General features: G+C 45.3%; 1 protein-coding gene across 1 annotated transcript in view; it reads left to right on the top strand.

The window, feature by feature from the left end:
* LOC142774850 (cell adhesion molecule Dscam1-like) overlaps window positions 1-25,644 on the top strand; it is a 331,807-nt gene that overhangs the window by 252,910 nt on the left and 53,253 nt on the right. Inside the window, exons 6-10 of the mRNA XM_075875992.1 lie at window positions 13,414-13,749; window positions 14,920-15,261; window positions 18,431-18,608; window positions 19,866-20,095; window positions 21,141-21,302. Coding sequence (XP_075732107.1) covers window positions 13,414-13,749; window positions 14,920-15,261; window positions 18,431-18,608; window positions 19,866-20,095; window positions 21,141-21,302 — 1,248 coding nt within the window. The remainder of the gene's footprint in view (window positions 1-13,413; window positions 13,750-14,919; window positions 15,262-18,430; window positions 18,609-19,865; window positions 20,096-21,140; window positions 21,303-25,644) is intronic.

The following is a 25,644-nucleotide window of genomic DNA, read 5'->3' as shown; positions in this document are numbered from 1 at the left end:
AGTGAACAGCACAAACTTAGCCGGGCATATTTCGCACTGGAAGATAGTGCTCGCACGTGGTACGAGAACCGCGAAGCTACATTCCCATCTTGGGAAGATTTCCGTCGAAAGCTCCTTGCTACATTTTTGAACTCGGACCGACGGAATCGCGCACAGCAACTCATTGGGGCCCGCGTGCAAAAACCCAATGAAACAGCCGCCATGTACGCAGAGGGTATGATCCGTCTGTTTCGACGAGCTGACCCTGACATGCCCGAGGCGCAGAAGGTGCGTCACCTTATGCATGCAGGGTGTTAAGGAACCAGTGTTTGCGGGCCTTGTACGAAATCCAACTACAACAGTAGATGAATTCATAAGAGAGGCGACTGTCATCGAGCGCGCACTGCAACAACGACGCCGACACTTTGACCGCCTGCCGAACCATACGGCAGTAATTGCTGCAGCTTAAAACACTGCCGTATGGGAACGTTCCCTGCGACAAATGATTAGAGAAATACTGCGTGAGGAACTTCGGGTCTTCTGCGTTCCCCCTACCCAACCACCTGTCACATCTGTTGCCGAAATCGTCCGTCAGGAGTTGAGGTAAGCCATTACACCACCCGCGCCAAGTCCTGAGCCACATCCAGCGCGATACGCTGATGTTGTCCGTCGTCCTCCACCGTCATTTGTGGTGACGCCCTTCCAGCCACGACCCGCTGCCGTACCTTGGTGGCAACGGGATTCTATGAGACGACCACCAGTTCGCCGAACTGAACTATGGTGCGTGGCTGACCGTCGGCCTATTTGCGTCCGCTGCGAAGAACCAGGTCACATTGCCCCCTATTGCCGTCATGGCGATTCCGGGTTCGGGAACTTTTTTCGTCCCGCTTCTTTCTGCTATGAAGACCGTCATGCCCACGATGCCGATCAACTGTTGCCTGGCCAAGCAACTCCGCCGCGTCGCTGGTGATCTCCATCACCTGCGCGTCACCATGACCTCCCTCAGAGCTACGCGGACGTCACCATAGGCCGTTCGCCTAGCCGGCACCGGGAAAACTAACTGCTGTGACCTCGGGGGGCAAGGTTGCCAATCGTCGAGGCACTGAAAAGTTCCCCCTATTATCGCAAGAAGGTATGACGACAACGACGATTGATCTGACAAGGAATACTAATGCCGATGAAGTTGTACGTGCTGACCTTAGCATTCTCATTGACGGACATCACGTTAAAGCACTGGTCGACACTGGCGCCGACTTCTCAATCATGCGACAAGAGCTCGCCGACCACCTTAGAAAGGTCAAGACACCGTGGACAGGGCCCCACATAAGGAGTGCTGGTGGTCAGCTTATGACTCCTACGGGTAAGTGCACCACTCGACTTCGCATCGGGGATTCTGGCTTCGTGGCCACTTTCGTCCTGTTGCCAGACTGCTGTAAAGAGCTAATTTTGGGCATGGATTTTTTTCTAGATCATTACGCTGTTATTAACATCTCTTAACGTATTGTGACGTTTTGCACACACCCATATGCCGACAACAGCAGCGACGAACCACGCGGCCGTTTGCGAATGGCCGACGATCTGACGCTCCCACCGAGATCCTGCTGCCTTGTGTCGGTTTTCAGTGGGTGGCCTTGCTATAAAAAGGTGATAGCGGAGCACATAGCCGCTCTTTTGTTCACGCAAGGCATTTCCATCGTGAGGGGCGTCTTGGCACATACTGGTGGACGGGCAGAAGTGCTTCTCATAAACTTAAGCAACGAGCGCCGTCAAATTCATAAGAGTACCGCGATTGCCTACTACGACAATGTAGACCAAGCCGGGGATTGTTTTGCTTTGCAACCAGATGACACGACTGTCCCCGCCTCGACAACTTCGTCGGTGGACATCTGCTCCACGCTACCACCCTCGGATAGGAAGCGCCTGCTTGAACTTATACACCAATTCGAAGACTGCTTTTCGCATACGTCAAAGGTCCAGCAGACACCATTGACCAAGCACAGCATCTTTACTGAAGACAACACGCGAACGACTGGGCAGAATCCCTACCGTGTAGCTCCGAAAGAACGCGAGGAGATTCAGAAGCAAGTACAGAAGATGCTCGCGGATGACGTCATACAGCCTTCGTAAAGTCCTTGGGCGTCTCCCGTAGTTTTGGTCAATAAAAAAGACGGCAGCTTGCGCTTCTGTATTGATTATCGAAAGTTGAACCAAGTCACGAAGAAAGACGTCTATCCACTACCCCGCATAGACGATTCACTTGACCGGCTGCGTCATGCGCGCTATTTCTCTTCAATGGACCTCCGTAGTGGTTACTGGCAGATAGAAGTCGACGAGAGAGATTGTGAAAAACGGCCTTTGTGACGCCCGATGGCCTTTATGAATTTAAGGCGCTTTCTTTTGTGTTGTGCTCGGCACCAGCCACTTTTCAGCGTCTCATGGACACCGTACTATCAGGCCTGCAGTGACAAACAAGCTTTGTCTGTCTGGACGATGTTATTGTATTCTCAGCAACATTCGAGGAACATCTCAGCCGTTTATTCATCGTCCTCCAAGCCATACGTTCGGCCATCCTTACTTTAAAACCGGAAAAAAGTCATTTTGGTTTAAACGAACTCAGCTTTCTAGGCCACGTCGTCAGTCACGAGGGTGTTCGACCTGACCCACCCAAAATAGACGCCGTAGCGTAATTTCCTGCACCACGTGACAAAAAGGCCGTGAGACGCTTCTTAGGGTTGTGCGCCTATTACCGGTGATTTACCAAGGACTTTTCGTCTATTGCGGCGCCATTGACCCGACTTAGACGTGAGGACGTCCCCTTCTTTTAGAGTGAACAAGAGGAAATTGCATTTAATGAACTACGACAATGCCTGCAAACACCTCCAGTGCTTGCGCACTTCGACCTGGAAGCCCCTACAGCACTACACACTGACGCCAGCAATGTAGGTCTGGGCGCCGTTCTGGTGCAGTGGCAAGACGGCTGTGAAAGAGTAATAGCCTATGCCACCAGAACTCTCTCTCGCACGGAGAACAACTCGACTACCGAGAAGGCGTGTCTCGCCGTGGTGTGGGCGGTCATCAAATTTCGTCTATATTTCTACGGCCGCTCCTTCAAGGTTGTGAGCGATCATCACTGATTATGTTGGCTCACCAACCTTAAAGATCCATCTGGCCGTTTCGCGCACTGGAGCCTAGGGCTTCAAGAGTTCGACGTGACTATTATCTATAAATCTGGGAAGAGGCACACCGACGCCGACTGTCTCTCACGGTCACCAGTGGAGACTGTCGCTCGTGATGAGGAAAACATCGACGCGCCTGTCTTGGGAATTGTCGACACGGCCACCATTGCGCGAGAGCAGCGCGGGGACCCCGAGCTGTTACCACTCATTGAATATTTAGAAGGACGACGTAAAGACGTGCCGTGGTAATTTGCCAGAGTACTGCCATCTTTTTGCTTGCAAAACGATGTTCTCTATAAGAAAAACTTCTCACCAACCGGCAACCCGCCCTTGCTCGTCGTGCCTGCCTCTCTTCGAAAAGAAAGTATGGAAGCGTGCCATGATGAAGCAACTTCTAGTTATCTAGTCTACGCCCGAACATTATGCCGACTACGTTGCAAGTACTACTGGCCAAAGTTACCTGCTGCTGTTAACCTTCATGTGCGAACTTGCACCGACTGCCAAAGATGCAATGCGCCGCTCAGCAAGCCAGCTGGGCTTTTACATCCAGTCGAAGCACCAGCGAAGTCGTTCACCCAAATTGGAATGAATTTCCTGTGTCCCTTTCCAACTTGCACAGCAGGGAACAGATGGATGATTGTGGCCACTGATTACCTCTCCCGTTATGCGGAGACGAAAGCTATGCAGCGCGGCACAGCAGCAGAAGCCGCTCAGTTCTTCATTGAAAACATTGTCCTTCGGCATGGCGCTCCAACAGCAGTGATCAAAGACAGAGGACCTGCCTTCACCGCAGAGCTTTTAGAGTTGGTTCTCAAACTCAGCGGTACAGCTCACCGGAGAACAACTGCATAGCATCCGCAGACAAACCGACTGACGGAGCGCCTCAACAGGACCCTCACAGACATGACCAGCATGTACGTTGACACGGAACATAAAAACTGGGATCAAATATTGCCGTACGTGTCATTTGCCTATAATACCGCTCGAGAATAGACCACTGGAATGACACTGTTCAGTCTGATCTATGGTCATGAAGCCACGACAACATTGGACGACATGTTGCCGCATGAGTGTGACGACATCCATATAGACGCCGAAGAATTCACTCAGCGCGCCGAGGAAGCCAGACAGCTCGCGCGTGTGGGCATCTATCATCAACAGCATCAAGCATCTGTGCCTTGATGCTTAGCAGTTTGATGCACAGTATCAAACTGCTAAGACGGTACTTTGGCCCATACAGCGTCACGCGACGCTTGAACGACGTGGGCTACGAAGTTGTTCCCGACACTGATTGTAGTTCTAAGCCACTGTGTTCTAAGCGCAAAAAGCATTTACCCGAACTCATGCACGTCGTGCGTATGAAACCATATTTGTCGATTGAATTAGCTCCCGGTGTCCGTGTTGGCACGAACACTTCATACGCGTGATAGAGCGCCTAAGTAGCGCATCGGGACGATGCCTCTTTAGGAGGCACGCAAATATCACATGTCACATTCTTGATCAAGAAAGACGATGTCAGTCATGCGTGTGCCATGAAAAATTTCGCCCATGCTAGGCTGCATCAGCATTACGCTTTCTCGAACTCGAATGACGGCGCCCAACTGACTCGTCATTATCGTGCATGAGATTGCTACCTGCTTTTCAGCGGTGTTAGCTACCCGGGAAGACGTAAGATTAAAGAGACACGGGAAGTGATGGAGGCATATTGTATTAAGAAAAGCAAATATTACTGTTTCAGCACACCGTCGAGTTGCTTTTTTGACAAGAAATTTCATATACTGCAACGTTGGCAAGAAATATGATTGTGCTTTTTGCACGTGGTGCGATCGTAGACGATAATGATGTATGCACATGCGTTGTGAGGTTTCAATAATGAAGGCCGCCTTTCAATGAAGGCTCAGTTAGTTACAGCGCTGAGTGCGTGCTTTTCTTTCTCGTGTTCCATGAATTTGGCGGCTTTTCTTAAAAAAAATACCATTGCTCTTTGCATGAAACATTTCATTCGTGGCATCGGTGACAGATTGTTTCCGTCAAAAAGGCGAAAGATGCGAAGAACCAGCAAGTGCCGACACTGCGTCCAGCACGCAAAGCACTCTTTTTTGAAGCCCTCGCGAAAAACTATGTTTACCGGACGAAGTACGCTACTGGCCATCTACGAGAGGAAACTATGCTAGGGAGACTGTACTGCTGGATTAGTACCCGGCATACATACGCTTGAGAAGTATATCGCGAGAACTCCTTTTCGGCCCTGTCAAAGCGTTCCTCACTGGCACACGCACCACACCTCCAACGCCAGAAATTCTCTACCATTGACGACGAGCATAATGTGGAGGGAGAACAAAAGCCACCTAACCAGACAAGGGGACCTTTCAAGCTCGTGCGCCCTTTGTTCCAAGTGCCCGGAGGCGGTGCGACACAATGCAAGCTCTGAGTGCACGCACAAATGACTTGGGAGCTGCGAGTGCTACGAGAGAATTTTCGGAGACGTAGTCAGCCCGGTGTCCCCTTATAGCGTTCGTAACACAAAGAGACTAGGCATAAACCTCTGCGGGTGCCTCCGAGCTCCATGTGGGTACCGTTCATTATTCGTATTTGAGAAAGCAGCACGCCGCAAGCTCTGCTTGCAACGTACAATGTAGTGTTTTCGACACTCCCCGCTTCGTACAGAGTCCTTGTCGTCGACCAAATTGTCTGCGGCAAGAAAAAAAAAAGTTGAAGCGACTAATTTATACAAGCTGCCGCTGCTATACCGAACCTATTTGACGACGTTGAAAAGTTTTCAAGCGTAGTTTGAGTTTTTGCTGTATTTCTGGGAAAGAGCAACAAGCAGTGCTTCAAAAGCATCCCATCCAAAAGTGTGCCCCACGTTCTGTTGTAGTGGCCGAAATACGAATTTGCGTGAATTGAACTGAAAAATTGATTGCTTTTAACCCGAAGGATATTCACTCTGAAAAAAAATTTATAAAAAATGGCAGCATATCCACGCAGTGAATGATGGAGAGTGGGGCGAAGCATCCGTCCGTCCATTCGTTCTTGCTTCCGTCCGTCCATGCGTCCGTCTGTGTGACTGTCCGTGCGTACATTCGCCCGTCTATGCGTACGTCTGTTTGTGCGTCCACACGTCCATCTGCGTGTCCATCCCTGCGTTCGTCCATGCATCGGCCCCTGCGTTCGTCCATTCTTCCATGCGTCCATCCGTTGGTGCAGCCATTCGTGAGTCCGTCCTTGCATCTGTCTGTGTGTCCGTTCGTACATCTATTCGGAACTCCAAGTACCACCGTCTCGCATCTTTTCATCATATATTCCGCATATGCACCGACATCCAGCGGACATTCCAAGGACTAAATGAGAGGTGACACACGCACACTTTCTTACGGCTTGCGCTTCGTGTCTACTTCCCACCTTTCCCCACCTCGAGTTCATGGTATATACTAGTTCACTGTATTCATGGCACTGCGGCCCAACGCTCGCTAAACCTTTCTAAAACCAGGGAGGTTATGCCCAGCGAGTATAACGTCGCAACCCTTTCTTGTCAGATAGTGCTCAATGTACATGCCAATGGCTGCTAAAGAGGGATTAGAGACAGGTGAATTCGGCTTTTAGTTAGCGCGCACGCTGCAAATCTTTTATTTTTCAACAACGCACAGAAGAAATATCTCACCGACACCACCTTAGAGGTCAAAATGTAAGACTGGTTACACACTACGACTACTACTACGACTACGAGGGACGAACGGGTGCCGCTATAAGAAGCTTCGCCCCTAAAACAAACCACCTAACTATTGGCCAACAACGGGCGATCATACTGGTCTTATGCACAAGTAAACACATGAACATTTTTGGTAGTATTACTAAATATGAATGGTTCAACGCATGAGCCAATAACTATTGCATTTTCCACCGTGTTAATAACGGAAGCGAGCGGCTGAGCTCACACACTATTTCCAAACGGTGAGCTCTTCAAATTTGAAACATAGTCTTTATTGTTTAAGTAAATAAAGAGACTGATTAGTAGCGCGCCAGAAAGACGGAAAGAGGCTAAATACCTTGATTGAAACTTTTAGAAAATTATTTTGACGTGTGGATATGCTTAGTGGAACTAGAAAGAACACATGTTATTGACCTGAAGCAGGTACTTTATCAAACGCAACGCGGAGGTGTACTACGCTGTTGCATACAAAAGCGACAGACTATAATTATGAACACGGACCGTGTCATGGAAGCGAAAGGCTAAAAAAATGCGCGAACACCTGTTTTTTTTCTTTTTGTGTTTTGTTTTTTTGCCGGTGAACTCGGGCGTTGTCGGTAGACCGGTGTTTGCAGCTCCGCATTATCTGGGTAGTAGTTGCTCAAGCACCCTTTACCGTTGTACGTGGGCACGTATTCACTAATTAAGAAAGTGAAGGACTCACAAATGTTTCGTAATGAGTGGTCAATTCGAGCAACTTCACGTGGAAAAGCTCCGCTGAACCACTTCGTTGCCGTTGCTTTAATCAGTTACGTATTCCAAACTGCAGCTTTGGTTCGGCATTTCTCTGCAATATACCGTATTTGAAGTTCGTGTATGTACCAACGTCCTCGTGACAGCTGAAAAAGCTGGCTGTTTTTATTTATGCATTTATACCGGCATACATCTTAAGAAAAACGCATAGCTCTTAAAATAATAGAGAGGGGTTCCCGTGACTTGTAATATGCATTTACTCAAATATGCTCCAGCTGCCATTTAGATCTGCTTTGAACGTGCAGAAACAAAGAAAGAAAAAAGAAATAAAATCCAATGAAAACCCAAAAAGTAGTACATACTCATAAAATATACATTTGGTGCACCATGTTGCTGACGAAACGCGTACAAAAGTCACTTTCACAATCAGGTAAACAGAGATAAACAAAAGAACAATAAAAACTAAGAAAATGCGCCTGATATTAACCAGGCTCACTCTGTGCTCGCACCGTGCAAGACACTTAAGCCACCATTATGTTGAGCACGAATGGTCCATGATCTTGAGCGATTCACTTCTGTAATAAGCGAAATGCAAAATAAATGGTAAGTATTTGCGAGTCAAAATTAATGGTGGGTCACATCTTCTAATGATGCAAGTGACTCAAACATTAGTTCTAATTTCAATGAAAGCTGGAGATTCTAGCGAAAAGACAATTATATATCGCTATTTATAAAGGGGTTTGAGGGCTCTTTGAGACCGTAACAACTGATGTACATTAGATTACATCAGCTGCTTGCCAAAGAATAAAATTGTACAAGAAAATGAGGTCATGCCTCCTCCTCCCTTTCAGTGTGAGTACCTATGTGCACAGCGAGGGGTTTGTCAATAGCAGTGACATCTGCAGAGTCCAATCGCCTGCTCTCACATGCTAAATGGGCTCTATTTGGTTGTATTATCATGTTTGGCTCTCTCGAAAATGATAAAAAAAGAAGGCAGTTTATTTTTTGAGAGCTAAGATTATTGACTGCCACCGAAACAACGAGGCTAGTCAAGCGTGGCCGCACGCAATCAAACATTTTAGCCAACTGACACTTTTTCGGCCTGTAGAAAAGAGCATGTGGCTGGTAAAACAACAACCTGTAACTTTTTGTTCGTGTTTTACATATTAGAGGAAAAAATTTATAAACAGAGGTTGTGCCGAGCCAAGATTTCGACACAACTCCTCTCTACAGATTTTATCATCGCAAACTTCCATTTTTCTCTTCCTGTCGTTTTGTGGATTTACATATTGAAGGTATTTTCTCATTTATTGGCTCTAATTTTTCATTAGTGTGTTCTTTTTTTTCCTGAATAATTGTATCGTCTTGTGTTTCACTCAACAAGTTTCACAAAATACTGTGGGGGCTGTTGGTGCAGCACAGTGTTACATTTGTCGAAGTGGAATAAGACAGCACTAAAGAAAACGCGTGAACTCAACAAAGCTGTGTCTTATTGTGCTATCTGTGCCCCACGTTGGCACCATAGCCTTAGTTTCTGTGGTTCTGCGTCGTTTAGAATTATTGATATTATTTTGATAAAAATCTACATACACACGCTGCAAGTGCCACTTTATAGCATTCCATGTTCCACACATTTAGAACAGCTCTAACTTGTAGCCGACTTTTATTGCTGAAGTCTCCGTAATAGTCACAATTTTCATATTTTTGATTTATACCATACATAAGCGGTTTATTCTTTCTACAGACATTGGCACCAATTATAGTTAGCTATTCACAAAATAAACATTAGTACTAACGAATCACAACGCATATGTGTTCTTACTTGTTGTCCACTCAAATACGTTTGGTAGTGCATGGTTATAAACTTTGTTTCAACTTCCTTGAAAGCACCTGCCTAAAATAATAATGAACACACACAAAAAATTGAACAGATCGAAAGTGATTCAGAGCTGGGCTTGTAAGCGATCATTGATCGATAAAAGAAGTAACTCAGCTGGTCTAACTCGGCCTTTGGCGGTATAGGAGCTTGAGTGTGATGTAGTCAATCGCCTGCCAACAATCATTATTCGAACGATTGCTTTGATATCAACCACGCACAGTCATTCGATGATGTAATTTGTGATCTCTTAATCTGTCATGCGTTTATGACAGTGATGGCGAAATGAACCTTGCTTCACCGAAAAAAAAAGCGAAATTGCAGTAGCTGGCATAAGGTTGAGTGACCGCAGAGATAGTGGCCACATAGCTGCTCCTGCCTTTCTAGGCTTTTACTTTCTCTCGTTTCGCACAATTCAATTGTCTTTGCTATATGACTACGTGTACCTCTTTTTCATCAATAATTTTTTTTTACCTGCCTCGTAGTCTTTCTGCCAGTGTATTTCTTGCACGTTCTTTCACGTATTTTTCTCTTGCTTCACTTCTTTTGTTTCAATTTTTATACTCTCTTTCTTCCCATCTTTCTGTGTTTTTATTCCCTTTGTGTGTCTCTCATTTTCACTGTACATCTGCGTCTCCTCATCTGTATCTCTGTCGCCTTCTACTTCTATTTATCTTTTCCTCTCTCTCTATATATATTTCTATTTCTCTCCGCAATTTTTTCTACTCTTCTCTGTCCCTCAGCCTCACGTACAAATTAGTCCCCGTCACACTCAATCTTATTCCCACTTCCTTTTTTCTATACTATAATATACCAAGCACGTAGCTAGAACCTTTTTTCGGCGGTAAGCACCACTTTGATTTCAGAGTGTGGGGGGGAGGGGGGAGGGCACTCCTTCTATATGGTTATTTTTCACTCTCTATGTCATGACTTAAAAATTTTGGGTGGCTGGGGGAATGAGCCCGGTGCACCACCTCACACCTACACCCCTGCATTATACTGCACTACAATATATCATCGCATGCTATACCATATTATGAAATGGTATAATATAACTTACATGGCTACACTATGCTCTGCTGGCGTGCCTAGGTAGCTTAGTGGTTATGACGCTTGCGATCGTATTGTGGTTTCACTGGTTCCAATTTCGCCTCACTATGAAACTTTTCCCTAAGATTTTCCTTGTATCGCTATTTTATTAAAGACGAGAGTCTTTTTTGAGAACGTTCAATGCAAAAATTTTGGTCTGTCTGTCTATTTGTCCGTCGTCGCAATACACCAAACGGAACAAAAAAAAATAGCCCAAACGGCCAACCCCATCCGCACCGCTCACCAGTATTGCTCAATTTTCAACGTCCTTACTTGTGTGATTATCAATTAAAAGTCAATTATTGCGCATATATGAGGCATTATAACAACACGTCAATATTATGTATGTGTATCTTTATACTAGAAAAGGCATACATATGTAATTCTACAGACCGTAGCGTTTGTCACGCTCCGCTGAAAATGCAACGCTTGCCCAAAAAGGCGAGTATTTCTAACGCTTTGCTAAGACGACATGGTGTGGAAACCTTCCCGTCACCCTGCGTTCTACACCTTATCGCCTCCTAGACAAGCGCGCACACCGCACGCTTCACTTTCGAAGATAAGTGCCAGATAGCGCTCATACCTCACGTGTGACGTGCCCCGATGTGCTCATTTGCCTCCGCTGCACGCATCAAGGCACTCTACACCAGCACCTTCAGAATACCATTGACCAATTTTCTTGCGCATATATCAAATAAACGTTTTGTTCACTCTATTTAAACGCAAGGCTATCGTCTTTTTATGACATTTCCAGTGTAACATGCAGATACGGGGCCATTTTTTACCTCTTCTTTCCCTTTCTTTGTTACCATGTCTCTTTATTTCTCTCTCTGCTCGTTCTAGCGCCACTCAGAGTTATTTTGTCCAGTGCCAGAGAAATAGGCGCTCGTGTTTTGGAAGAGAAACAGAAAAGATGTTAAAGAAAATTAAGGAGGCACATGGCGAGCCATAATGACGGTACTTTGTGTTCGCTCTGCACGAACTAACGGTCAGCTTAGGCAGCTTCACTCTTAAAAATCTAAATTTCTCCATAATGGGTGAAGCAATGAACGTGATAGAAAGAAATTATGGTATAGGAAGTGAAGATAGCAGTTAAGTTTTTATTACCATCTCGCGAATCTGTACAATTCATGCACCGCTTTAAATTACATAACGTCCTAAAGGCCCATGTACAAGGGAGCTTGTAGAAGCATCAAGTAGAAGCATCAGGGAAGAAACGCAGTTATGCAAATCTAAGTGAACATTGGCAGGGTTTAACACGGAAGTAGCCTCTTCTCAACTGTACAACTCCCATCTCTCCAATAGTGCTGAAATTGGCGCTGGTTGCTGAGGTATAGCACGCTTCGGAACAGCGCTCGGGCGCGTTCCTTCTGCTTTACTTCATCTTCGTCTATTTAGCGCTGTACCTCTCCATGTCTCCAACCTCCAACTTCCCTACCTGCTTCAATTGCCTATGCTATAGGATTCCATGCTATCCCCCTTTGTTTTCTCCCCCTCACCCTAACTTCTGATACTCACCCTTTCTCTTTTCTATGCTCCTTGCTGTTATTGTCCTCACATCTCCTGAACCTTGCTTGCCTTGCCATACAACACTAAACATGGCTCTGTTATACTTTACTTACTCCCCTACTATATACTCCTCATTCTCACATAACTACTTTTACGCCCACTTTTCTTTGCTACCTTTTGCTTTATTACACCGCACATCGCTATGCTAGGTGGGCTGTCGGTGATTTCATCACAAAGATGGTTCAGCATGCTCGCCTCGCAAAAACATCGAGTCTGTTTATTTCCTTTCGTGTGTATCAAAATTGATTTGTCGAGGCATACCTGTACGAAGAACGTAAATGACATGAGGGAACATAAATATCTTCGCTTCCATGTCATGTACAGCATGATTTTTATGCCACGCTCTTCGTAAATTGTGTGCAAGCGGTCGGTTTTCTAGCTTGATATACCTCAATATTCGCATTTGTCATACAACTCTATGAGGAACAGCAATGACAAGAGGTAACATTAAAATCATAAGTAACATGCTCCGTGTAGTATGATTTGCATGCCACGCTTATTATGTGCCCGTGGCTTCTTTGCTCACTTGATGTTCAGGAAAATTGTTTGTGCGTGATGTGACAGTATGACGAATATCAATGACAGGTGCTACCATAAAAAAGTATGAGATGCATGCCGTGTACGGTGCGATTTTTACGGCATGCTCCTGGTGCGCTGGCGGATGGTTCGTTAGCATGATATACCCCAGAATTCGTACTACTTGGAGCGACTGTAAGAGGAACACAAATGAGAATTCGCAACATGAGAATCATTACAGGCAGGTCATTATTTTGACGCGACAGTGTTAAAGAGTTCGTTTCGCAGAAATCATGGCGTCGTCGTTGTTGGCTGTGAGCAAAAAATCATCATCCTACACGTGACAAAAAAAAACATGAACGGTGCAAAAATAAGGAAAAACAAAAGAGAAAAAAAAGCCAGTTCAGACTGAAGATCCAACCACGGTCATTTGGGTTCGAGGCGGGATCTATCCCGGGTCATTTGTGTCGCAAGCAGCTGTTCTACCAGAGAGCCACGCGTCAACTCGTGAACACAGTTAAAATAACTTTCTCGGCTTGGATATGCAGCGAGAGCATCTTTTATGCTGTACTAACACACGCGTCCTGTATAGCAAATGCTTCACAATACGTGAAATATTGCAGAAATAGTGGCTGGTTGCCATCGCGTTCGATTCTATGAGGCGAAGCTTTAAAATACCCCAATTTGTCATGTTCCCGTCTGTCGTTTATTTACAAAGGTTTATTTCAATCACCGCATTTTCACGCCCCTGTTCCTTCTTTGCGCAGAACCTCACAGCCAACTCCCACCCCGGATGATAGAGTATGGAAGTGTGGTAGAAGTGGAGCAGGGTGAGCGAGCGGTGCTGCCTTGCTTGTCAGAAGGACACCCAAGTCCGAAGCACTACTGGTACCGGCTCACTGGCCATGGGACGTCGCAGGAGTCAAGTTCATTGAATGAAGGAGAAGGATCTTTAGCTTTAAAGGCATCCGACCGCGTCTTCCTCCTACCCGAGGGTCCCTTGATACTTCACAAAGCACGCATCCAGGACAACGGGAGGTACGTGTGCGTCGCTAACAACTCCGCTGGTGAGGACAAAGCGCACGTGGAGCTACTGGTCACTGGTGAGAAAAATTCTTTTCTTGTTATGATCTGTATTGCAAGATATCTTTTTCAAGCTGTAACACCAGCGGCACCGTTGAGAGCAATGTACATGTGCAATCCTTTCTCTTCCTTTCTGAAGTTTGAAAAGAAGTATAGTGAATATTTACTTGGGAGAACTGCAAAGCGCCCCCCCCCCTCCCCCAGAAAAAAAAGTTCCCTCAGCTAAAAGTCCACTGAATTGAAATAATATTCACTAGAACATGGAACAACAGTATAAACAGCCGTTGTCAAGTCAAAATTGCAATTTATTTTGAAGTGAATTTTCTTGTTTTCAGTTTTTCAGTTACACTGGCGTCCCTAAAGCACAAACAGAGACAAAGCTATTATGTTTTGTCCCTGCTGCAACACTACGTTTCAGAACATATGGCTCGTTTTCGTCTGCTACTTGGCGGATTTGCCTTGGCAGCGCTGCATACATGAGCAATTTTGCACCGTCGCCAATGAATGGGTTATATTTTGGTCACTCGCATCAGCAACGCCACAGAAACAGAGGGCGAAATATCATAGAAATTATCTAGAAACTCAGCCTGGGTCCGCAGTTTAAATTCGTTCAACTGAAATAATCGGTAATCAGAAACTGATTATTTCTGTGTGAATGCGGAGGAAAACTATCAGGAATTTCCGAAAAGTTCGTTATTAGAAAATATTCGTTAAACCAACTTTTGTACAATGGAGATTATGCTGTACAGATATTTTTTAAAGCTTGCTTCCGCTTATATCAGATAATTTTGAAGCTACCATGTCAATCGTCTTCTGATGTCAAACCTAGTCATTTTTATTTCTTCTGCTTTTGAAACATTGAGAACGTACCTGGCCTGGTAGATAAAGGCAAGTTTTCCATTCGTGTATTGAAAGGCGAGGGTCCCTTATATTACAGATATATTGGTAGACACAGCGAAATGATCACTAACTGACGCTAGTGAACACTGAGCGAAACTTTTATTTACATAATCATAATTGTGGTGCCCATATAATCTTGCATAGTGTGAATAGGTTCTGGGGAACTCATTTTAATACATCTAATAATCAAAATAAACCACAACTAGCTAATAATTTATTGCAATTACCTAGCAATAGCTATGGCATGAGGGGTAACGAGCTGCACAGACGTGGATGCATTTTCTCCCCAGTGCCGCTGTCAGCCCGCATCGAGCCAGCCGCTCAAGTCGTAGACGTGGGACGAGGGGCGAACCTGAGCTGCCGCGTAGCTGGGCACCCCGTCCACGGCATTCTGTGGACGCACAATGGCTTCCCCATCTCGTCAAGCCACTCGGCGAATCCGCACGCTTCCGTCATCAGTAGAAGTGGAAGCCGGAACCCTTCTTCCGGTGGCTCTTCTGGGCGATTTTCGCCTTTGTCTCGCGATCTCCTCCACGTGACAGCAGTGGAACGGCAGGACGGTGGAATGTATCAGTGCACCGTCTATAATCGCGAAGACTCCGCACAAGGGTCTTCACAGCTCGTCATTGGAGGTGAGTTCCGCTCACCTTTGTGTCAGTGCAGTCTTGATTCTTAATACAAGGCGGATGTGCAAGTACACATATATTTGGGAAACCTTTCTAATCATTACGCTTGTGCATGCTTTTTATAACGATCACCGCTGTGGCAGAGTTTTCATGTGGGTTATGAAGTGGGGCTACGACTTATGCAGTACAGGTGGCGAAGCAAAAAGAGTGTAACAAAGTCACCTCTTCTAGTCCATGTGTGTCTGTGTGTCTGTTTAAGAGAGAGTGAGACAGAGATCAGGTTCCTACTGTGTTTTTGTGTGCGCTTTAAGGAACAGAATCCCAGAGCAATTTCCAGGTAATTCAATTTGCTTGAGAACCTGCGAAAAAAAGAAATAATGGAGATGTTTAGGCATGAAGCAGCTTAGGGTCGAGCCCAATCCGGTGTGCGGCGTGACCACCCTCACTGCGCATGCACCTCCACTCCCCTTTCTCTCTTCTCATGTATTCCAAGCTCTCTCGCATTGCGGCACCAATGCAGAGAGTATCTGCTAACCTAGGCTTCCTTCCCCTGTTTCTACTCTATAGGAATTCCTCTCTGGGGCATTTACACCTGTAGTGCGTGCACGCTCCCCATCTCTCCTACTTCCTATGCTCCTCCACTCTCTCGCCTCACAATGGTAAAGCAGGCAGCGTCTGCTAGCGAGTTTCTTGATTTGAAAAACCTATTGCTCGCGCTGCACAAACATTCACTGGCCACCCTAAAGGCACTGGATCTTGACCTCAGATCTAGTGCCATTGAGAAATTTCTCCTGTACGTTCATAAACAACAAACATTCGCAGTGTGTGCGTTATCTAAAAGCAGGCTGCGCGTTTTTGCGTCCAAACATAGTTGTCTTTCTCTCATTGCTTATAAACGCGATTGGTATGTTCGAGTAGGAAACACCGGTTCATCACTGCATTATTTGCGCCTCCCCAGGTTTCTCTCCTGCGCTACGCCGCGACGAGCGCTAGTGCCGGCATTACCGCCAGTGTAAGCGTTAGCGCCTGCTGCTTCTTCGTAGCACACATGGCTATGCGAGGGGGTGTATGTTCTTTATTATCTCGCAAAACAGTTCTTCCTTGCTCCACAACAGTTAGCATTGCTGCATAGGACGCGTGCCAATTTATTTTTGTTTCATCTTACTAACATCATTGGGACAGATGCATATATAAATCCTTGTTTGAAACATTCCCGCTTCAGATGGGACCACAACAGAAGTCTCGGACAAAAAAAAAAAACTACACGAGTTGTCCCGACACTCAAACGCATTTGTAGACGACACGGTTGCATCGAATGGTAGTATAAATTATTGAGATGGAATTTTGGTTAGTGCATCACATGAACACGCAGCAGTGCTTCATAGCTGTCGCTTTTTGAGATAGTCTAAGCGCTGTTTGAGAATTGTGTTTCCAGATATATCTTACATAGCTTATGTGCACACAGAAAGATGGACAATGATGATTATGCGTATGTATAGTGCAAGCTGTTATATACAGCGAAAATAACTTATTTTAGAATGCAGTGATGTGCAATGCAAAATTTGTACAAGGACAGGACATTCATGAACATCGAGATAAGTAAACTTATATAAACAGTAAGGCTATATGCACAAACATGGGGGGGTCAATCAAAGTGCAAGGTGACGCTTTAGGGGCGAAGCTTGTTATAGCGGCACCCGTTCCTCCCTCGTAGTCGTAGTAGTAGCCATAGTGTGTAACCAGTCTTAGATTTTGAGCTCCAAGGTGGTGCCGGTGAGATATTTATTCTGTGCGTTGTTGAACAATAAGAAATTCGCAGCGTGCGCATTATCTAAAAGCCGAATTTTCCTGTCTCTCATTTCCCATTAGCGGCCATTGGCATGTACATTGAGCACTATCTGACAAGAAAGGGTTGCTATGTTATACTCGCTGGGCATAACCTCCTTGGGTTTAGAAAGGTTAAGCGAGCGTTGGGCTGCAGTGACATGAATACCGTTAACTAGTATATACCATGAACTTGAGGTGGTTAAAGGTGGGAAGTAGACACGAAGTGCAAGCCGTAAGAAAGTGTGCGTGTGCCACCTCTCGTTTAGTCCTTCGAATGTCCGCTGGGTGGCAGTGCATATGCGGAATATATGATTAAAAGAGGCGAGAGAGTGGTACTTAGAGCGTTGAATAGATGGACGAATTAACATACAGACAGATCCATGGACGGACTCACGGATGGCTGCACCGACGGATGGACGCATGGACGGACGCAGGGGCGGATGCATGGACGAACGCAGGGACGGACGCACCGATGGACGTGTGGACACACGAACAGACGCACGCACGGACGGTCACAGAGACGGACGCATGGACGGGCGGAAGCAACAAGGAATGGACGGACGGATGCTCCGCCCTACTCTCCATCATTCACTCCGTGCATATGCTGCCATTTTTTTTTGCATTCACCTGTGAGGACAGTTTGCTCTCGTGCTCAAGAAGTCAGTTATCTTATTCTTTTTCAGCATTAGTTTTGCATTACTTAGTCGCATACAGTTTTAGCATCAGAAAGGAAAAGATCGACATACTGTTTTGCCCATGCCTATACTACTATCGCCCTACAGGGGGTCCGTTGTCCTTCGTTATGCTCTCTGGTTCCATGTGAACGTTCACGTAAATGTAAATGCAGAACATTTTTTTATGAGCAAACCTTCAGCCTAGTATAGGGCATATTCCAAAATGTATTTTTGTTGCTCTAGTACTGTAAACGTAAAAAAAGACTCTTTTCATACTGCAAGTTATTCGCCTAAGGTAACCTTCCTTTGATAGATTCGGCAATGCGCGTTTGGTTATTTGTGGGCATGTTTAGCTCAGCTAAGTCGTGTCTACAACCAAGTATCGCTATCACAGGAGTGCTGTAGTGGGTTAGCTCATTCCGAATGGGAAAAAGCGTGCCTTGACCGGACAAAAAGTTGCAAGAAGCACATATACACAGCGCTGTGCATGTTTGCTTCTTGTAACCATTTGTCCTGTCTAGACACGCTATTTCCCGTTCAGTATATATGAACTGGCTCACCAAAACTCTGCCTTGCAAACTCATTCCTTTGGCGATAACACTGTAGTCCTGTTCTCAGCTTAGGACTCTTAGGAAACGTCATACCGTCACTGATACTTGCTGATCCATCCGCAGAGGATGCTCCCGCTTTGGAGCACGTATTCTCAGAGCGCCAGCTACGTCCTGGAGGCAGCGTCTCTCTGAGGTGCTCAGCCTCGGGGAATCCCCTGCCGCAAGTCACGTGGTCCTTGGATGGTGCACCCGTGCCGGAGCACTACCACGTCCGGGTGGGCGACTATGTGAGCGGTGAACGGTAAGTGGTTGTGCCTCGTGAACTTTTTATCGACTGTCATTACACATTTTCCGCAGAATTTTAAGTTATTCTAAGTGGTTGTTAATGTCTCCAAATGTAATGAAAGAATTCATGATACGCTGAAGAGCTTGACTAAAGCTCAACGCCAGGAAATTATTGTTTATGTGGTTAAATAAAATGCTTGAAGTAACCTGAATCGATGACCGCGTCAAGGCCATATGTGTGTCCTGACGTTTCTATGCTATGTTTACAAACAAATGAAAATAAAAAGTGCCTGACAATAGTCATTGTTTTCTGTTAACGCCCTTAGAGTGCACTGAAGCAACGGGCCCTTAGCGCAACTAAGAACCATTTTTCATTGTTTCGCCTGCTATATGTACGCTGCACTTCCAGCCAACATTACCGGTAAGAAGGTATTGTTGCACAATCGTGCATGATGACGTGAAGCTCGTTAGTTTGATAGATCAAGGAGCTTATATTGTTGCCAAACAATAAATATTGAAAAAAAGTCGGAATAAGCCCGCAATGCATTGTTATTGTTGGCATAATGGTTAAAAAAACCTTCCTGCGTGGCAGGCGCTGCTATGGTTTCAAGAAGCGCGTACTAATCGACACGGGAATTTTTAATAGTGCCATCATCTCAAAAGAGAAACTGAGTTTTGCAAATTTAGATATTTTAGCCCGCTTAAAATGCAACCCACCTAATGTACTGATTGAAGGAAAGCAGATGAGGTGTAAAGTGAAGCCCCTTACGCACATTAAGGCTACTGCTTAGAGTCGACACTACTGCTTAATGCTTACTGGCCAACACGTAAAGCAACTTGCGCATGGGGTTTTACATAAGGAATGGGTAATATTGGGTGACGTTGATGGAATGGTAATTTTCAAATCAGGTGGAGTGGAGCGCAGCATCTCAAGGAAGTGCATTGCATATTCCGTTCAGGGTTATCCTGAGACATGTGCAAAAACAGTGAGGCTCTTTCACAGTGAAAAACTTTCAAGCTTTTTTGGATCACGGTGTGACTTCTGTAATGCGTATTCGGTGATGGAATGTTCAGCTGCACGGCAGGGGTCGTAAGAATTATAGGCAGCTGTGGACCCCAGACATACACACCAAAATCAGTACCCAAACACTTTTTTTGTTTTATGTTAGTTGCGAAAGAGTGGGAATAAGGCCCCATGCTGATTTAGCTATCAAAGTATATTTTTAGGAAGGGCAACCAAAACATATGTCGCTTCCTGTCTCTCTGCTGGCAGGCTGGTGCACAGTTACGTCAACCTTACTGGCGTACGAGTGGAAGACGGTGGCATCTACACTTGCATCGCTCGCAATGGCGTAGGCCATGTCTCTCACTCTGCTAGGCTTAACGTGCTGGGAAGGCCTTTAATCCGACCTATGGCCAACGTGACGGCCTTGGCTGGACGGAACATGCGGCTTCACTGCGCCGTGGCAGGCCACCCCATACAAAGCATTGTTTGGCAGAAAGGTAAGTAGCCCTACCGATATACGACTGGACACCACCACAACATTGATACTTGCTGATATAGCCTCGTTGCACTTTAAAAAAATCATGTATAGCGGTGTTGCAGTGAATGAGCCAAATCTACAAGAAGTGGTCTACGAGTGGATGTGTCCACACTCAACGTAGACTGCCGTTGACACCGCCACTCCGATTGCTGCTAGACAGAAAGAAGGTGAACCAGTTGGTCGAAATTGGTTTTTTTGAACTAAATTCGTAAACCTAACAACGACAAAACAAAGACAACACCAAGATCACTGCAGGTCCCACTGTCAGCAGTCTTGAACTCGAATGCGATCTGATCCAATCACTGTCTCAGGATAGAGATCAAACATGAACAGTCCTCCTGCCTACTGAGACTGTTCAGGAAATTTTAACAACGGATGGCTTGGGTAAAACATTTATACATAATCCTGTAATCCCGGATCAGGATCGGTGTTTTTTGTATAGCTTCATTTTCAAATTTTGTTGTGTCTTTGCTTAAGGTCACCGCTATTTGTCGACTTCCGTGCCCGTACAGAGCCGTGGAACTGAACATTCAGAATATTTTCACCCTAAATAGTCATGAAGGAGCAAAAAAGTAAGGCTTACAGAACATGATTTGATGTTGTTAAACTTGCAGAACTACAAGTAATTTAGGGGTTATAAAAAAAGTAAGGCATGTGATACGCATACAAGAGTAGGCAACGTGGCTAACTCTCACTATCAACCGAAAGGTCAGGCTGTGGCGGAAAAAGAGATAACGTAAACCTTATATGCACATATTCACTCATGGCAGCGACATATATTGATTCTTCTATCTGACGTACCTGCCGTGAGAGGTAACTGCGTAAGCATGTCACTTTCTCTATTAAATAACATAATGAAAAGCTTACTCACACATACACTTACATTTACATAGTTGTACAATGTCAGCAACGTGGTAGTACATTTTTTAATGCTTGTAGGAACTCTAATACACGTGTGAACGATGATGGAAGTCACAGTTTGTTTTATTTGAACGTTTGCGCAGATGGCCGATCGCTGCCACAGAACCACCGGCAGCACAGTTTCCCCAACGGCAGCCTGGTGATCACCGAGGTGCAACGTAGCGTGGACAGTGGTTGGTACGCATGCGTAGCCAGGGATCCTCAAGGAAATACGGCCAGAGGGCAGCTCGCTGTGCACGTCATGAGTGAGTCAGCATGTTTCATACATCGCTTCGAAATACAAAGGCTCCATGCTATGCACCGTCTTGCCAAATAACAGGCTTTGTTAAATTCTCTACTGTGTTGACTGCACACTTTAGACTTGTAGCTGAATGCAGACAACAAATAGCGATAGCACTGAAGTATGGCAGGGCAGCCGCAAAGCAGGGGGACATTCCATGGCCTCCCATCACTGTGTCCCGTCCCCTCTTCGAAATATTAAGCAGCTATTTCGAAAGATGCGTAAAATAAACAAGTTTAAGGAGATTTGTGCACCGCGTTTGCCATTTCATTATAGGGCAAGACGTACTATTGTTTCTAATTCATTACGTTCAGTAGGGTTTTCTTCATGCGCATATAAATCTAGTAGAGCACTTTCGCATCTTACCACTTGGGAAGTTTTGTGTTTTGTGCCCACCGCTGTGAAAAACGAGCCAGCAATACAGATATTCTCACCGACGTCACCAACGCCAATCCCAATTGAAAACGCTTTGTACAACGCAAATATTTAACACAGTAGTGCTCATTTTACTTGTTGAAGAGAGCAAACGCTTCATGCGTAATCCGGGCTGCCTGGAGACTGTTAGACACGACATCTTCAAAAAGTAATGCAATAGCATTTTTTGTTTGAAAACAGCAGTAAACTGTCTAAACACGCTGTTCACGAAAATCTAGATGTTTTCTTTATGAATAGAACGTTTAAACGTTCATGCAGTTGCTAATGCTAGGATAAATAAGGCGAATGTGTGGCAACCGATTATTTGTTAGCCAAAATAGGGATCATTGTCTTCTGCTGCGGACGCTTCTAGAATATTACCCTTTAGCAATGTATCTGTACTCCTCAAATATGCACAAATTATGGTGCTATGCTTCTCACACGAAGATCACGTGTTCAATTTTGGCTTTCGCGTTGGCAATAAAATAGGGTTGAAGCGCTGAATGTTACTGCAATAAAAGCACCACGAAAGCGCCACGAATAGTGAGAATCAAGCTACATAAGTCAGTACGATAGTTATAACGCGAGAATAAAACAACGACACAGAGACAAGAAGGACGCGATGTCACAAGCGAAGGACACGAGCGTGTTCTTCTTGTCTCTGTGTCGTCGTTTTGTTCTCGCGCTTTATCTATCATCATGCCATACCAATTAGCCCAAGCTGCCACATTTCTAAGCTACAGAAGTCTGTTTTCACACTCTTTTCATTTGATAAGCGTGTACCAAGTGGTCTTTTATCATACTACCCTTCTTAGATGCTAGATATCCACGTACTGTGAAGCGTAATTACACGTTAAACAACACCAGGCCGTGAAAATTTGTGTGTTTAGGAAAAGTAAATAACGATTTAGAGTACTTGGTACTCTACTATGGGAGATTGTATAGCCGTCCCATGTGCAAAAAGCCACCGTCCCTGCAATGGCACAAAGCCCCTCTATTACGGCATCCCTCGTAATCAGGTAGTTATTTTGGCTAGTAAAATCATAAATGCTCTTATTACATTATTTAGCCATGCATCTATCGGGAGGAGTGGCTGACCATAGAAATCCGCAGGGTGGCGTGATCTGCCACAAAATTGCTAAGATAGACGCAAGAGATTCGATATCTCGGCCCGCATTTACTAGTTATCTTACGTGCAAAGAAAGTAACAGTGCAAAGAAAGTAACAAAGTCATTTCGTAACGTAAGAAAGCTCAAAGTGGCCCGAGTGAGCTAATGGAAGTCAGGGGTCAGCTCAAGAGTGCTTGGCCGGCCTGTCCGAGTGGCAGCCATTTGTCATCGCGGCACGTCTCCAGCCGTCGTTAGGAGGCGCCTACACCAGTGCCCCTCCATTCTCTAATGGCCGCATTTACCACGCATTTCCTTTTTTTTTCTTCGATGAAGTAGCCGATGAAAGCTGTCGATGAGAAAGCGATGTGCCGCTAAACGCTTTGTCCTCAGCTGCCCCACTGCCGTTACGCCCAGATCGTTTATGACAAAGACACCAGTTTTATTACATTATTTTATTATTATTTTTTTACATTCTGGCAACAATACTTGCCTGAAAGCACCTTCGTGAGCTAGGCGCTTTTACCGAGGCACGCTTCAGTTGTCCTTTGTGAAAGAACTATGGAGTCATGGCCTTGTATAGGGCGGGATTTCGTAACAACATCCTTTGCCTTTACGCTAAGATCTTGTTCTGTTTTACGTGATTTTTTAAATCATACGGTGTTTTAGGACGTTAAACCCCACATATCTATCTAACTTGATATTTCTTTTTACTTTAACACTTTTTGCTTAGCACAGAATCGAACACTTAGTTCCCTCGTTCTAAATTCTTAGCGTTCATCGCAGTAGAAAGATTTAGAGTCACCCCAAACCTTTCAGTTCGTGTTCTAACTATGAGCGAGTTCCATACGTCGTTACGACGGAGCGGACAAGAGAACCCGATTGGGCACGTGGAACAATGGCCTTGTAGGTAGCCCTCGTCTCACAACACTGAGCGGTAGTCGTTGATGCAGTGGCTTTAGCCGAATTTCCCATCAATGGTTTGCGAGAGGAGTTCGCCGGTAAAGCGTTGGCGTTCGTCGACGCCATGGAGACTTTTTTTAAATCCTCCTTGGTCGACATCCCCTGAAATTAGTCGCAGAACGTTGGTGTTACGTTTACTGTGCGTTTTGTTCAGACCAGTGCGTGCCAGTGCGCCCTGGGTGACAACCTAAAAGTAAAAGTCAGAATAAAAATGAGAGTACACGTGCCGATCCCAAGACTGTGGCTCACCAGCCATTCATCTGTGCGAGAGAGTCAAGCGAGTGGTTTCTGTTGCAAACATAAGCACATTTTTGCTGCTAACACAAATAATACGCACAAATAAAATTAAAAGTTCGACGTTCATACTTGAAGCATGGCGTGTGACAGAGAGTGACGTAGAAATTCATGCGGGAATTGTGCAGGAAGCCAACGTTTTTTCACCGTAAACCAGCGGTATCAACATGTGTCTTTATAAACAAACCACCAATTTAATATGCGGGAACGGTGCGTGGCGCCACGCACATGAACCGCTGTGATTTTATGCGACGTTCAATGCCGGTAACTGGCTCACCACGTAATTTTTGTCGACGCTGCCTCATCGCAGGGGAAGGCTTTATATAGGCACAGTGTTGCAAGTTTTTCAATAGGGTTTTTTTCTTCTATGAATACAGTCCTCTACTTTCTCGTAGTCATGAATGTTTGAGCCCTGAAACGTCATTCCGCTGACCGGGTAGTCTATTCAATCTATACATTAGGGACGGAAATAGACGTAAGAGAACGGATGCATTTTTTTTTCTGGGTGTGAAATTGTTAGAGTGAAAAAAGACTTGTACATAATATGACACCTACACGCCCCGTATCACCACACCAGTTATAGATATTTGAACAAAGTGTAAGTGTCTATTGTTTAACAGGTAGGGCCTGGTCATGAACAGAATGCTCACGCCGCATTTTAAACATCTGTGATGTAAAGCTATAATTACCTCAATTAGTATAAGCAAGACAGGTTTCTTCGAGGGCACTTCCATATTTGAGTATTGTGTTGGGCCTAGTGACACCGCGTGACGTTAATCGAAACTTCTGACACAAGGACAGAAGCTCCAGAGGGAAACGAGCTCTACCTTTCGTAATCAGGCTTGCTTTAAGGTACGCTCTAGAAGTCGCTCTTCTTTTTAGGGGCGAAAATTTTTGTAATGGCACCCGTTCGTCCCCCGTAGTATGTAACAAGTATAACATTTTGACCTCCAAGGTGGCGCCGGTGAGAGACTTCTTCTGTGCGTTGTTGAACAATAAAAAATAGTGCTCAATGTACATGTCAATGGCTGCTAATGCGGAATGAGAGACAGGGGCATTTGGCTTTAGTTAACGCGCAGGCTGCGATAACAATTAGCAGCCATTGGCATGTACATTGAGCACTATCTGACAAGAAAGGGTTGCTACGTTATACTCGCTGGGTGTAACCTCCTTAGCTTTAGAAAGGTTTAGCGAGCGTTGAGCCGCAGTGCCATGAATACAATGAACTTGTATATACCATGAATGAACTCGAGGTGGTTAAAAATGGGAAGTAGATACGAAGCGCAAGCCGTAAGAAAGTAAAAGCCGAATTCTCCGCCTCTTATTTCCCATTAGCAGCCATTGGCATGTACATTGAGCACTATCTGACTGAAAAAGTTTGCTACGTCATACTCGCTGGGCGTAACCTCCTTGGTTTTCGAAAGGTTTAGCGAGCGTTCGGCCGCAGTGCCATGAATACAGTGAACTAGTATATACTATGAACTCGAGGTGGTTAAAGGTTGAAAGTGGACCCGAAGCGCAAGCCGGAAG

This window comes from Rhipicephalus microplus, chromosome 2, assembly GCF_043290135.1.
Source record: "Rhipicephalus microplus isolate Deutch F79 chromosome 2, USDA_Rmic, whole genome shotgun sequence".
In the NCBI taxonomy this organism is placed as follows: Eukaryota; Metazoa; Arthropoda; class Arachnida; order Ixodida; family Ixodidae; genus Rhipicephalus; species Rhipicephalus microplus.
This window is presented reverse-complemented; position numbering and strand designations above follow the sequence as displayed.